Raw genomic sequence first — 12,511 nt, forward strand, 5'->3', positions numbered from 1 at the left:
ACACAACATTCTAGCTATCCAAGAGCTTGAGCGAGAACGAGGATTCGGTGAATAAGAATATTCAAGTCATTGATGCCCGAATGACCGAGCTCGTACAGCGAATAAGTGCACTCACCACATCACCCTAACTACCTCTTTGAAACCATATCCCATCCAATATTCAATGACCAATTGTATCTGTTTTTTCTTCTGTTCTATGGATGGCTGCTTTTCTGGATTGGTTTTTATTGCTTCTTTTATTTTTTGCAAGATACGGATTTTTGCCATTATTATTTGGCTACAAAAGAATCAAAGGGACAATTTTGATCAATATATATCCTCATGTGGAACGCTTGATCCATTTGATGTTGGCTTACCATATTGAAGATCCCAGCTACTGTACACTTTACGTTTCAAAACTTCAGGCACCGATAACCCAGGCGTTCCGTAGGTGATGGGAGCCAAGAACAGAAATACGGCCAATTGCAACAGGATGAAAATTCCGGCCATCACGTACGTCTTCGTAGTGGGATAGGCCTTCATGGGGGTTTGACGCACTACATACTGCGATCGCGCTTCTTTGGCGCTGTCATTTCGCTGCAAACTTGATACCGGTGAATCCACACCATCAACAAACATAAACTGGAAAATGGCCCCAAGCACCAAATAGTTGCAAGCAGCGGCAGGAAGATAATGATGGAGGAACAAAGCGCGACCCATAGCGAAGAAAGGAATATAGTGGGTCAACCACAGGATCACGAAGAAACCACCAGAATTGATGAGACGGTGTCGGAGAGCTACACGAGGAGTCGGACGATCAGAAGGAAGGTTATCATGATATTTTTTCAATGACTAGCTTACGTTCATCGACAGGTTCAATGCCTCTTCTTCGAGCCAGCGTGTCAGCGAGTATGATACCTGCAAACACGGCCAAGCTACCGATCGAAATATACCATCCAAACAAGTTTCCCGTCATATAAATTTGTTCTCTTGTATCATTCTTTGACCAATACGATATACCGCGAATCATAAAAGGCCAAGCAATCGGTCGCGATTGATAAGGATGGGGTTTGGTCAAGCCGGCATTATGGCTCAGCATGCGTCCTTGAAGCTCGAAAAATTTGCGCAAAAATGGCATTCGACGGAGCTCCTTTTTCTTTTCCATGTTGATCTCCGTAGCTAAAAAATCGTTGAACAATCAATTCATTCTATCCTTAATCATTTGTTTGACATCGCTATTATGACCAAAACAAGGAGACACTTTACCATTCATGCCCATAATTTCATCAGCGATCCAGTAATTGCTCTTGTCCAAAATGTTCTTATTTCCATTGACTTCTTGCTGACCGAGAGCCCAATCCGGCAGAGCTTGATCGTGAGTCCAAATGGTGACCTTGGTATCCATATGCAAAAGACGCACAGATTTCATGTGGGTTTGCCAAATGTCACCGTTGTCATGGTCATCCAGTAACACTTGGAACAAGGTTTCATTATATCTTTCTCCTTCAGCCACCGTGGTGACTTCCTCATTCGTCGCCATCAACGGGGATGCCACATCATGCGTTAACAAGATTCGTTGGGTACCAATATGCTCAAGTTGAATAATATCACCGTGACGCACATACACGCGCTCATCTTCATCGTCTAGCGTTATTGTAGGCTTCACCCGCCAATAGCAGTTATCATCGACCTCCTTTACACCGGTCACTTGTTGTCCTAATATATTATCACCCTTGTCAATATCGCACAGTGATCACCCAGAAAAATATGCCTTCCAACCTACCTTGACTACTAATACGTCCATCATCATAGCGTAAAGGATAGTGCAAATTGTGCGAATGCAAGTAAACGTCCGTATCCTTGTGCTTCAACGTGATGTTGTCAAAGTAAGCAATCTCTGATGACAGATATGAGCTTCCATTTGCTGATGTACAATACTGGATACTATGCACTGTGCAACTTACCAAGTGATTTCATTTTGATGGCGCTGTTTTGCAACGTTTCCTGAAAGGCTGCACTCATAAATGTATCACCTGGACCGGATTCCGTGAGGACAGCAAAATGGACGTGAAACCAGAAAAGATAGATGACAATAGGGATAAAAATGAGCCCCACCGCACGGGCATAGAAATGTTTCATGAAATGTTTCTACTCAAAACGTCACTTTCTGTGCTTCGTCACCATATGTACCTATTTTTTTTTTCAATTACCATGGACAAACCGCGTTTCAAATCGAACAATTCCCAAAGATCCACCAATACTGAGATACCAATGGCGGCCACGAGGAACAAACCGACCATTTTTACGCTACATTCACGTATTAATTTTTTTTTTCTTAATTGTTTCGCTGCAGATGCTCCTTTTAATAGGTTACCTCAGTGTCAGTGCCATCGTGGTACCAGTAGCAAAAAGCCAGAACCACCAGGAACCAGAAAACTCCCTACAGATACATCCTCAGTGATCCTTTGAACCACCCATTCTTGAAGAAGAATTACACTCACTGGTGTCGCACTTTGCGGAAGCGGATGTATGCATAAATGGTGGCAAGCATGTAAAAGATCAGCATACTATCGAGCATAATCAGTCGATGCTGGGCCACAATAGCGTTGTCTAAAATTCAAGATCCAGTCCGGATTAAAATCCATGTCAATGTCACCCTGAGATCGGAAAAACTTACCCAGCAAATACATGCAAGAGGACAGGAAACATACTATTGGTACGTAGCCAGACTGTTTCATGATACTGTAGATGAGTGCCACGTTTAGCACGTTCAATGTCGCCGGTAAGCTTCGAAGACCGATATACGGCACGTCGTTTTCAATGTAACTGTCCCCGATGTTGGCGAAATCGAAATGGCCGTCATACCCAATAAGATATCCGACCGCGGCTATCATTAATTTCGCCAAAGGAGGATGTACATCAAAGAAGTAGCTCCGTTGCAAGTAATAACCCGCAAACTTGCCGAAGTGTACCTCGTCGAAACTGTAACAGTAGCTACTGTCAGAAAAATGCCCCCACTACGATGCTCAGAAATACTTACACAACTTCAGCAGGATACCAGATTTTATAAAATGTAGTAATAAATCCAAGAACTGTTACGACAATGAGGCCTGCTTTGTGAACACCAGCTTGACGTGCGGGAGAACGCATCCATCGCGACTGGGGTTCCCATATACAGCCCAGTTGGTTAAATGCGAGTTGGAGTGGGTGGAAGTACACACTTACCTTTTTGACGTCGACCAACGTTTCGTCTTGTCGAAGATGATCCGCTTTATCTTCAGGATAGGCACGACGATGCCTTAGATTAGGATCGGCCATGGCGCGGGGATGAGGGACAAAGAAAAAGAGAAAAGGAACGGAAAGAAAGGATGGATTATTGCATGATTCAACTCCGCCAATCATGTAGCAACGAAAGTGATAACCGTCACGTTTTTGGTCTACCCACTTTCCGAACCACAGTTTGGGCAATTAGAACCGTTTTGCAATCCACTGGAACCACTTTAGTTGATGGCAGATAAAGAAGGCTCGACTGTTTCAAAGCTCTTGGGGAAACCTCGTATTCATTTCGGTTCACTGGAAGACCAAGAATCCGTTAAACGATTAAAAACAGCCACCGATGTGGTATCGACATCTAATACCGGCATCGATCTCGATGCGTTAGGTAACTTTTTTCACTAGATTTCCCTGTCATGTCCCAAGCTGTCACGTAATCTTACTGTTTATTATGTAGTTGAAAGTAAAGAGTACGATTTATCCGATACGCTCCGAGCGGCTGGCGCGGATAAACAAGTTTTGGAAGAGTTTGAACGTAGAAAACGAGCAAGACAAATCGCCGTCCCTACCGATGATACTCGCGTGAGACAGCGCCTGAGAGAAATTGGTGAACCGCAATGTCTTTTTGCAGAAGGGGTAATTGGTTATTATCTCGCTCAATATGAACCCTGTGATCTGACCGTCGGCCTCGTTTTTTTTGTAGCCTGGCGACAGACGCGATCGTTTACGTTATTTATTATCCATCCGAGAAGGCGTGGAAATTGAAAGCGCTGAGGAAGGCTCAGAAAGTGAAGAAGAAGGAGAAGAAGAAGAGGTAAAAAAAAAAAAAAAATCGTGCATTGATTTCTGTTTATTCATTTGCAGTGAGGACCTCTTTAACATTAATACGGCTATCTATTTCAGCAAGAAGAAGAATTTTTTACTCCTGGCACACCTGAATTATTAGAAGCGAGAAAATGGATAACACGATATTCCTTACCACGGTAGGATTCTGAGATGGTGTGGTGTGTGTTGTGTTTATATTCGAGCCACTCACCCCGTAGCACAGAGCCAAAGAAAGAATCCAGCGAGAACGCGCTGAACAAGAAACACCTTTGGTGCAACTCAAGGCCGGTCGAAAGGAGCTGCACGCAAAGTTAAAGGTAAATAGACAAATGAAAAAATGTGTGTCTTTTTTCGGACATGGGGATTAAGAATGTCGACATTGTAGAATTACACAAACTGGGCATCACAAATTGCGGATGAACGACCTGTAGCGCAATGTACATTTAGCCCTGATTCATCCATGTTGGTCACTGGTGCTTGGTCCGGTCTATGCCGCATTTGGTCCGTGCCTCAATGTGAGCCAATTTTGACAATGAAAGGTCACAACGATCGAGTTGGCGGTGTTGTATTTCATCCACAGGCCACCATCAGTCAAGAAAAAAGTGCTCTGAACCTCGCTTCCAGTGGCGCGGACAGTCTGATTCATTTGTGGAGTTTGGAAAAGTATGTAACGAGTGCAATATCTTCGTGTAATTCATCAACTAATTTGCTCTATCATCAGGGATACACCCATCGCTACTTTAGAGGGACATGCAAGACGCGTGGCTCGTATTGCATTTCATCCTTCGGGACGCTACTTGGGAAGCGCGAGTTTCGACGGTACCTGGCGGTTATGGGACGTAGAAACATCGCAAGAACTGTTATTGCAAGAAGGCCACTCCAAAGAAGTATATGCCATTGGATTTCAATGCGACGGCAGTCTGTGTGCTAGCGGGTAAAGCGAATGAATTGACATCCAGCAAATCAATGGGATCATTAACGTCTTGGTGCAGAGGTTTGGATGCGACAGGTCGAGTATGGGATATGCGAACTGGACGATCGGCAATGAATTTAGAGGGTCACGTCAAAGACATCATTGGATTGGACTGGTCACCCAATGGGTAAGGATAATAAGCAAAAGTCCATCACACTACAATGGTCACTAACGTTTACTGATGGGAAATTAGCTATCATGTGGCAACAGCTAGCGCCGACAACACGGTTAAAATCTGGGATATCCGTACTTTACGTAACATATATACTATATCAGCACATCAGTCTCTGGTCTCCGATGTGAAGTTCAGCAAACAAACAGACGCAGTTTCCGGTCTTTATCTGACTACCGTGGGCTACGACGGATGTGTAAAACTGTGGTCGGGCGATGATTACCGATTGATCAAGAATTTGGAAGGACATGAAGGCAAAGTAATGGGTGTAGATATATCTTCCGGTAAGTTACATCCAGCACTTGTTCTGGTAAGGAGGGATATTGATGAAAACTTTATTGTAGATGGACGGTATATCGCTTCTTCAGGGTTTGATCGAACATTCAAGTTGTGGGCAGACGAAAACATGGTTCTGTAGATAAAATATAACACTTTTACCAACCAAATAAAATACATACAATCATAAACTACTCTTTTTTGCTTTGTGGCAACGTGCTTGAGCTCTGCGTTTCGAACATGTCGAATGGTGACCCCTCACTGCGGCAATTGAATTATTCTGGCACATACAAAAAAAGGGAAAAAAAGCACGTCAAGTTTTTCGAGACCGATCCGCGAAGTATTTTCTTGCTCGAATCCACCCATCCATCCATCTATTCTCTTTATTCATCCATCATCTACCGTTGCAATAATCTATAATGGTCAAGGCTACTACTACCCAAAAGCGTTCCACTCTTTCTGACGTTATCACTCGCGAATACACTATCCATCTTCACAAGCTCGTTTTTGGCAAATCGTTCAAGAAGCGTGCTCCCGCTGCCATCAAGGGTATTAAAGCTTTTGCTCAAAAGGCCATGGGCACTGAAGATGTTCGTATCGATACTGCCCTCAACAAGGCTTTGTGGGCTCGTGGTGTTCGCAACGTTCCCCATCGCATCCGTGTCCGCATTTCCCGCAAGCGAAACGATGAGGAAGATGCTAAGCACAAGCTTTACTCGTACGTGACATATGTGCCCACCGCCAACTTCAAGGGTAAGTCATCGCAGTTCAATCGACCGCTGTCTGGTAGAAAGCACGATCATTTCCTTTGGAATGACAACGCTGACTTCCAGCAGTTGAGATCGCAAAAGGTTGGAGAAAAGCTCGAGTTTGTCATGATATCTGATATCTGGCAAGCTTTGGCTAGGTTCTCCTATCGATGAAGCGACTGTTTACTTACCAAAACCATGTTTTTTTCCTTTTTGTATATTTCCCTCATCGATCATCCTGGCGCTTCGCAAATTCAGGTTTGGAAACTGTTGTCGTTGATGACGAGTAGATTATTTTTTTTTTATCTTTATTCAAATCTTCATGCCTTCAAAATAAACATCTTTCATTGCATACTCTTTCAAGTCACATCAGGTCTTGGAGGCGCTTTGGCTATGGCTAAATGAATAGAGTTCCCGTTTGAATGACGTGCACAACTGTAAGTCAGTTCAGGAAGGTGCTGAAAGGTCCTTATTGGGCTACCGTTTCCATTAACTAGGCTTTCTGAAATACATTATAAACAATATGTGTGTGCCCAACGAAATGGACACGTACAAAGTTTGGCTGCGGGGCACGCTGAACGCGAACACTCACCAAAGGGTCCGGACAAACCAACTATGGATGGACTAACATATCCTAATAGATTATCATTTATTTCTGTGAACGGCGCAGCACGGCAAACAGTGTTTAAAAGCCCTTTGACTCTCGTCACAGACATCTTTTTTTCATTTTGTTTTTGTTTTATAAATAAAAAGACTTTGGGCTATTGCCGCAGAGTCTCAAGAGAAGACAAATAATTATTTCTTTTTTTTTTTTCATTTCCCTTTTTTTTTGATAAATAAAAAACGGTTCCGGAGAACCAATCCAACTCAGAAGTTTAGTGTCATCCTTGTGCAGGGGCCATGCTAATCTTCTCTGTATCGTTCCAATTTTAATATGTGTCAGAGGTCCAAAAGAGACGTGACGGATGAATTTTTTCTTCATCGCGAAAAGAGTGCCTTTTTATATCTTATAGATGAGCCCAATTTCTTTTTACTTTGACGGTCACTTTTGCCCGGACAAGCAAATGCGGACCGGCATTTCTGCAATTTTCACTCTCAGCCCGGATGAGGCATTTCTGCGAATGACTGCTTTCCAAATGATTGTGACAATTCTTTCTGCCGTGTGACTCGTTCCTGGCCACCAACCAAAGTCCCGAATTCCAAAAAATTCAGTTCATGCAAATATCTTCAATTCCCTCACTGTGAGCGTCGAAGCAGCATCATATGAAAAAAAAGAATCACTTTTTAGGTCAAGCTCGCCGTTAAATGCCTTTTACCTGTGTCTAACAGCTAACATGGCTGCTTTTTTTGCAATTTTTTTTTTTTTTTGCTCGAACTATCAGAATAAGCCCTGATCGAGGTCGATAAATTTTGGCTGATGATCGTCGTTTGCGAGTAGTATCCAGAATGATCCGTTTACTGTGAAAAGGAGCTTGCCACTGTAAATTGTCTGGGAAAAATTTATTAAAAGATGTTCTATGTATGGAATCGGAACAGGTCAATCTAACAAAAGGATGTGAACAGTATCGGGCTGCTGGTTTTTATGTCGTTTCCCACCACTGTCCGCCTTTTTTATGGAATTCATTCAACATCTCTATGGGGGGGGGGAGATATCGCCAGTTCTTATTTCAAAGGTGCTTTGACGTGAATTACGCGACCCATGCGTTTTGCCCATTCTGCACAGGCTCGATTTTGCTGATCGCATAGTGTCAGCAATACTTTGCGTTGCACAAGGTCCGCCACAGCGTTCCAATCGTTGATCTGATGGCATTCTTTCATCTCAAATACAGATAATCGGGGACAATACTCGACGTACGCTCGGATACTCTTATTGGTGATGCGATAGCAACTGTTGACGGATATCCGTTCCAGGCCATTGTTTCTGTACATAGCCAGGGTGATGAGACATTCATCCGTGATATCACAGCCTGCCAGACCCAGCACAGCGACTTGCGTGTGTTGCGCAATCAAGCCAATGGATTTGATCGTGATACGCTCACGATCACGCACACGACCCACATTCAAATGCCGTAATTGCGGACAGTGCATGGCAATGGCACTGATCGATTTATCCGAGATGAGCCCGCAAGCACGCAGATCCAGATGTTCCAAGTTGCGGCAGTGGTGGGCCACGTAAAGTATGGCTTCATCCGTGATACGATTGCATCCCGCCAGTGAAAGGTAAGTGAGTGTACCGTGCGCAGCAAAGCCGAAAAGCACCTCATTTGAGAGATAATCGCAGATATACAGGTCCAATTTGTTCACTTTTGTCGCATAGCGACCTATTTGTACCAATGGCTCATTCACTGCCTTTTCTTTAATTTTTCGCAAGGTCAGCGAACGTACAGCAGATCGATACAAATCGAGATGATGGGTATTCCGTTGAGCACGAGTAGCCACTGTATACATGGATGTAGCCATGGTAGCTCGCGATTGGCCGCGTGAGAGTGGATCTTCGTTTCGATCTTCTTCATAAAACGAAAAGGACCACGGGTTTGGAAGGGATGATTTGGCAGAGAAAAGTTTGTCGCCGGAGGCAGAACGGGTGGTGGTCCCGCTTAGAGAAGGCATGATAGATCTCGATGCTGTAAACGGTCTAAACAATCGAAGGGCTGCTGTTTTATTAGGTTGAGGTTGCGGTGGAGGGAGTTGTTGTGGCTGGCCGTACGTCTCGAGTGCCATTGGTTCATCGTCTGTACAGATAGTGGCCGAAGTGCTGTAACAAAAAGGGGCGGCCACGGCCAGCGCCGACGCTGCGGATGTCATGGAGGATATCGTCGGTGGTAAGTTTGACAACACTGACCCCAGTTTTACCAGTGAGTCGAAATCAGTATCGTCAAATGAGATGCTTCGCCACACGATTCGAGCCGCACAGTCATGCCAGAGATGATTGACCAGGAGACATTCGAGAAGGGTGTTGTCCGGTATCCGTTTCGGAAGAACGGTGCTGTATGTATCCAGGTAGTACAAAATATGGCTGACAATTTCGGGTAATTGCAATGCCAGATGCGACGGATGATATGATTCGTCGGGTTGACGTCTGAACATGTAACGCATATTGATCAAAAAAAAAAAAAAAAAAAAACCGAACGCAAATAAGAAAATAAAGGGAAAAAACGAAGAAAAGAAAGCAATACAATAAAGAAGAATAAAGAACGAGGCGAGAAAAGAGAAAAAGGCGAAAATGTCCGTGATGTCTCTTGTTAATCACATTCTTATCGAAATCTTTGCTTTTTTGAATTTCTACAGTTATTTTTTTCTCTTTTCTGCCTTGGCAGTGTAAATAAAGAAAAAAAAAATCCTGCTCATTATGTATTTCTCCTTCATCAAGATAAATGAACGATAAATATTAACAGACAAAAAAAATATCCCCGATTGCAGCATGAACCGGGAAAAGCTTCTTCTTCTCCTCATTTACATCTTCGGTTGGAACAATTGGCGTTCCTCGAAACGAACCGGTACAATCATCAACTTGCGGATGCCTTCCATTTGTTCCGTTGTCAGTCCACACTCGTCGCGGATGTATTGTTCGATTGATCCGTATCTTTCTCTGGTAAGTCGAATGGTCTCTTTCATGGCCAGATATCTACGCAACAGAGGTTCAACTCGCATCGCATCAAAAACTATCTCAGGGTCGTTTACTTACGGTGCCGACATGACCATTCTCATATCGTCTACGGTTACACCCAGCATTTGCGCTTTCTTCTCCAACTCATGCTCCGGTTCTGTACAAATGCGAGTGATCAGCATGAAACAGGTGTCACGACCCAATCCATTCTTTTTTTCTTACCCCAGTAACCGAGGTTACTCAACGCGTATTCATGCGCGATAATGTCGTCGTCGACACCACACAGACTTAGCAACAGCATGCCAAAGATTCCCGTGCGGTCTTTTCCGGCCGTGCAATGGACAATAAGCGATTTCGTGCTACGGCGGGAATGATGTTCAAGCATATGCAAAAACACTTTTCGATACTGTTGACCGCCTTTTTCGAGAATGATATTGTATACTGCACAGATCCAAAAATTTAGTGTGCATTGCAATGAAAACTGGAGGAAGATACCCCATCACATTACCTTTTGGAAATCCATAGGGCCCTTCAAAATAGCCTTTCCAACGAGTGGCCAACGCAGCCGGCGAGTAATCCGCTTTGGTGAACATGGCAGACGGGTATCGGATCAAATTGGGGATATCTCTAATTGGAACACCGATGTCAGCGCCTAGTCATCTTTAATATCGCCTGTTCCAAATACATACGGCATGACACCTTGTCGTTCAATTTCAGGATCGGATCGAAAATCAAAAGCAGCAATGACATTGAGTTGTTTTAATGTATTGATTCCTTGTTCCGTCACATTCACCAGACTGGGAAAATTTGTCAGGGAAACCCCCCCAAAAAAAACGGCATCCATAAAAAAAGAAAGGGTGACTTACTGCCCGCATCTGAACACGACTCTTTCTCGGATATATCCGCTTCCATCTTTAACTGGCCAACCACCAATGTCACGGAAATTTTTAACACCTTGAACATCGATCCACCGAGGAATGGTCACGCTGACATGCTGTCCCATGGCTTGTGCTTTTCTGAAGCTGTCATTTTCATGCTTTTTGAAATAATCCACAATCGTTTGCACCAATTCTTCATGTTTGCCGGTGAAATCGTGGTCAGCGTCAGGAACCAGACGAAGTGTATGATTACTGATTTTGTTGGATAACAAAGCCGCATTATGAGGAAGTACCACCTAATGTCAAGTTCCCTTAGTTGGCTCATGCGTGTGTGTCCTTTGTGTTACACTTACAGTATCTTTGAGACCATGGCAAGTGAGAACACAGGTGGATTTTGGCATGCGAGAAACTACGTTTGGCAGTAATGATGATAAGTCGATCGCAAATTTTTGTCGTTATGTGAAATATCTGTGAACCGTACCATGAGAGCTGTCCCATTGTTTGATTTTTTCAAGATCGGCTGCTGTCACTTTGATAACAAAAGTCTTTCCATTTTGCTTCGTCTTCCATTCGAAAAATCCCTTAAATAATTACGGTTTGAACTTGAATTTTGCTTCCATACAACGCCGTGACGCATTATAAACATGCTTACTTGACGATTCAGAGCTTCTTGAACTTCCGGAGAGTGCATATGGATACCGTAATCATTCATGATATATCGTCCGGCAATGTTCACATAATGCGACAAGGGTTTATCGCAAGTGGTTGCATATTTCAACCCAGCCGTTGAACCTAGTCGACCGAGTAAGGAGATCATCCCTACTTTAACGTATCCCTTGGATGCTGGAAGTTCATTGAATTTCGTATTTACCACGTGAATGGGCTATTACAGCCATGATATCATATCCCCTGTTTTCAAAATAATCGGCCACGGTATGCAAATCTTGAACATCTTCCTGAATTCAAAGGAGAATTAATACTCGGGTTTTTGGGATCGAAGTGATCCAGGTCCACTCTTACAGCCATGTTAGCATAACCTGTTTGACCATGGCTATCTCCATGGCCACGGAAATCAAAACGAAACGTGGAATAAGGAAGCTGCTCCGCTAATAATGGTTGGTACAGGCTATTCTTATCGCCTATCGACGGAAATGTATGTCAGGATTAGCATTCAAGATCGGCAACAAGGATTTCTCGCAAAAAAAGTGTCATACCGAATTCACCATGAGCAATGAGCACCAGTTTCTTGGGATAAGTCTCTTTCTCCACGAGAATGCCGACAATGGTCTCGTTGTGATCGTTTTCGATACGAGTTTCCATATATACGAAGTTAAGTGAGAAGAAAACAATCGAATAATAGCACTCCTTGGCCCAGCCGTTTTTGAGTGCCTGAGTTTTTTTTTTAGGTTGCGGAGAAGCCCGGTCTTTCTTTCAGAGGCACCATGTGAGTGAAACATGAAAACAGGAAATACATTATACCCGATCACGTCTTTATATCTCTATTCGATTGCAATATATTGATTTGTACATTCAATGCAATCACTATCATATGCTTCCTATCTGATATTTCGCTGTACGCGAATTACAGTACTCTATAAGATTTAGCCTACAGCTGTGTGCTGCCATATGTGTTGCCGGATCTTTATCAATTTGTTATATTTCATAGCCAAAACGATGAATTTACACATGCCGATTGAGTTTTGCTCGAGCTTGGTTCCTGTCATATTGCAGCGGGTCCGTGTTCACTACTCACGCAAATCAAACAAGCGATAGTGGCGA

At 43.5% G+C, this 12,511-nt stretch overlaps 6 protein-coding genes across 6 annotated transcripts; 2 read left to right on the plus strand and 4 right to left on the minus strand.

The window, feature by feature from the left end:
• Nucleotides 1-306: 306 nt before the first annotated feature.
• BYT42DRAFT_495490 (glycosyltransferase family 39 protein) lies at nucleotides 307-3,129 on the minus strand (the record flags this gene model as incomplete). Its single annotated transcript, XM_051564364.1, has 10 exons — nucleotides 307-776; nucleotides 841-1,158; nucleotides 1,231-1,695; nucleotides 1,763-1,876; nucleotides 1,944-2,127; nucleotides 2,190-2,286; nucleotides 2,354-2,419; nucleotides 2,481-2,589; nucleotides 2,657-2,961; nucleotides 3,020-3,129. 10 exons carry the CDS (start codon nucleotides 3,127-3,129, stop codon nucleotides 307-309), a joined length of 2,238 nt encoding a protein of 745 aa, XP_051424075.1.
• A 357-nt stretch (nucleotides 3,130-3,486) lies between these two features.
• On the plus strand, nucleotides 3,487-5,474 carry BYT42DRAFT_593686 (WD40-repeat-containing domain protein; the record flags this gene model as incomplete). The annotated part of the gene is made up of 10 exons (XM_051570718.1): nucleotides 3,487-3,640; nucleotides 3,710-3,888; nucleotides 3,956-4,066; nucleotides 4,156-4,235; nucleotides 4,301-4,394; nucleotides 4,463-4,740; nucleotides 4,799-5,011; nucleotides 5,070-5,177; nucleotides 5,244-5,305; nucleotides 5,458-5,474. 10 exons carry the CDS (start codon nucleotides 3,487-3,489, stop codon nucleotides 5,472-5,474), a joined length of 1,296 nt encoding a protein of 431 aa, XP_051424076.1.
• A 357-nt stretch (nucleotides 5,475-5,831) lies between these two features.
• Nucleotides 5,832-6,596, plus strand: BYT42DRAFT_569813 (ribosomal protein L31e-domain-containing protein). Its single transcript, XM_051568325.1, has 2 exons — nucleotides 5,832-6,251; nucleotides 6,506-6,596. Exons 1-2 carry the CDS (start codon nucleotides 5,918-5,920, stop codon nucleotides 6,535-6,537), a joined length of 366 nt encoding a protein of 121 aa, XP_051424077.1. The 5' UTR covers nucleotides 5,832-5,917; the 3' UTR covers nucleotides 6,538-6,596.
• A 1,313-nt stretch (nucleotides 6,597-7,909) lies between these two features.
• On the minus strand, nucleotides 7,910-9,052 carry BYT42DRAFT_546035 (uncharacterized protein; the record flags this gene model as incomplete). Its single annotated transcript, XM_051565851.1, has 1 exon — nucleotides 7,910-9,052. One exon carries the CDS (start codon nucleotides 9,050-9,052, stop codon nucleotides 7,910-7,912), a length of 1,143 nt encoding a protein of 380 aa, XP_051424078.1.
• Nucleotides 9,053-9,928: 876 nt separating this feature from the next.
• BYT42DRAFT_495879 (tyrosine phosphatase family-domain-containing protein) lies at nucleotides 9,929-10,857 on the minus strand (the record flags this gene model as incomplete). The annotated part of the gene is made up of 5 exons (XM_051564386.1): nucleotides 9,929-10,011; nucleotides 10,077-10,295; nucleotides 10,363-10,481; nucleotides 10,544-10,651; nucleotides 10,721-10,857. 5 exons carry the CDS (start codon nucleotides 10,855-10,857, stop codon nucleotides 9,929-9,931), a joined length of 666 nt encoding a protein of 221 aa, XP_051424079.1.
• Nucleotides 10,858-10,899: 42 nt separating this feature from the next.
• Nucleotides 10,900-12,510, minus strand: BYT42DRAFT_338501 (Alpha/Beta hydrolase protein). Its single transcript, XM_051563107.1, has 7 exons — nucleotides 11,947-12,510; nucleotides 11,753-11,871; nucleotides 11,604-11,688; nucleotides 11,385-11,524; nucleotides 11,214-11,295; nucleotides 11,086-11,141; nucleotides 10,900-10,984 (listed from the first exon to the last, which is right to left on the minus strand). The coding sequence occupies exons 1-7, from the start codon at nucleotides 12,050-12,052 to the stop codon at nucleotides 10,982-10,984; spliced, it is 591 nt and encodes a 196-aa protein (XP_051424080.1). The 5' UTR covers nucleotides 12,053-12,510; the 3' UTR covers nucleotides 10,900-10,981.
• Nucleotide 12,511: the final 1 nt, after the last annotated feature.

Source organism: Radiomyces spectabilis, assembly GCF_025331425.1.
Source record: "Radiomyces spectabilis strain NRRL 2753 chromosome Unknown BYT42scaffold_6, whole genome shotgun sequence".
NCBI lineage: Eukaryota > Fungi > Mucoromycota > Mucoromycetes > Mucorales > Radiomycetaceae > Radiomyces > Radiomyces spectabilis.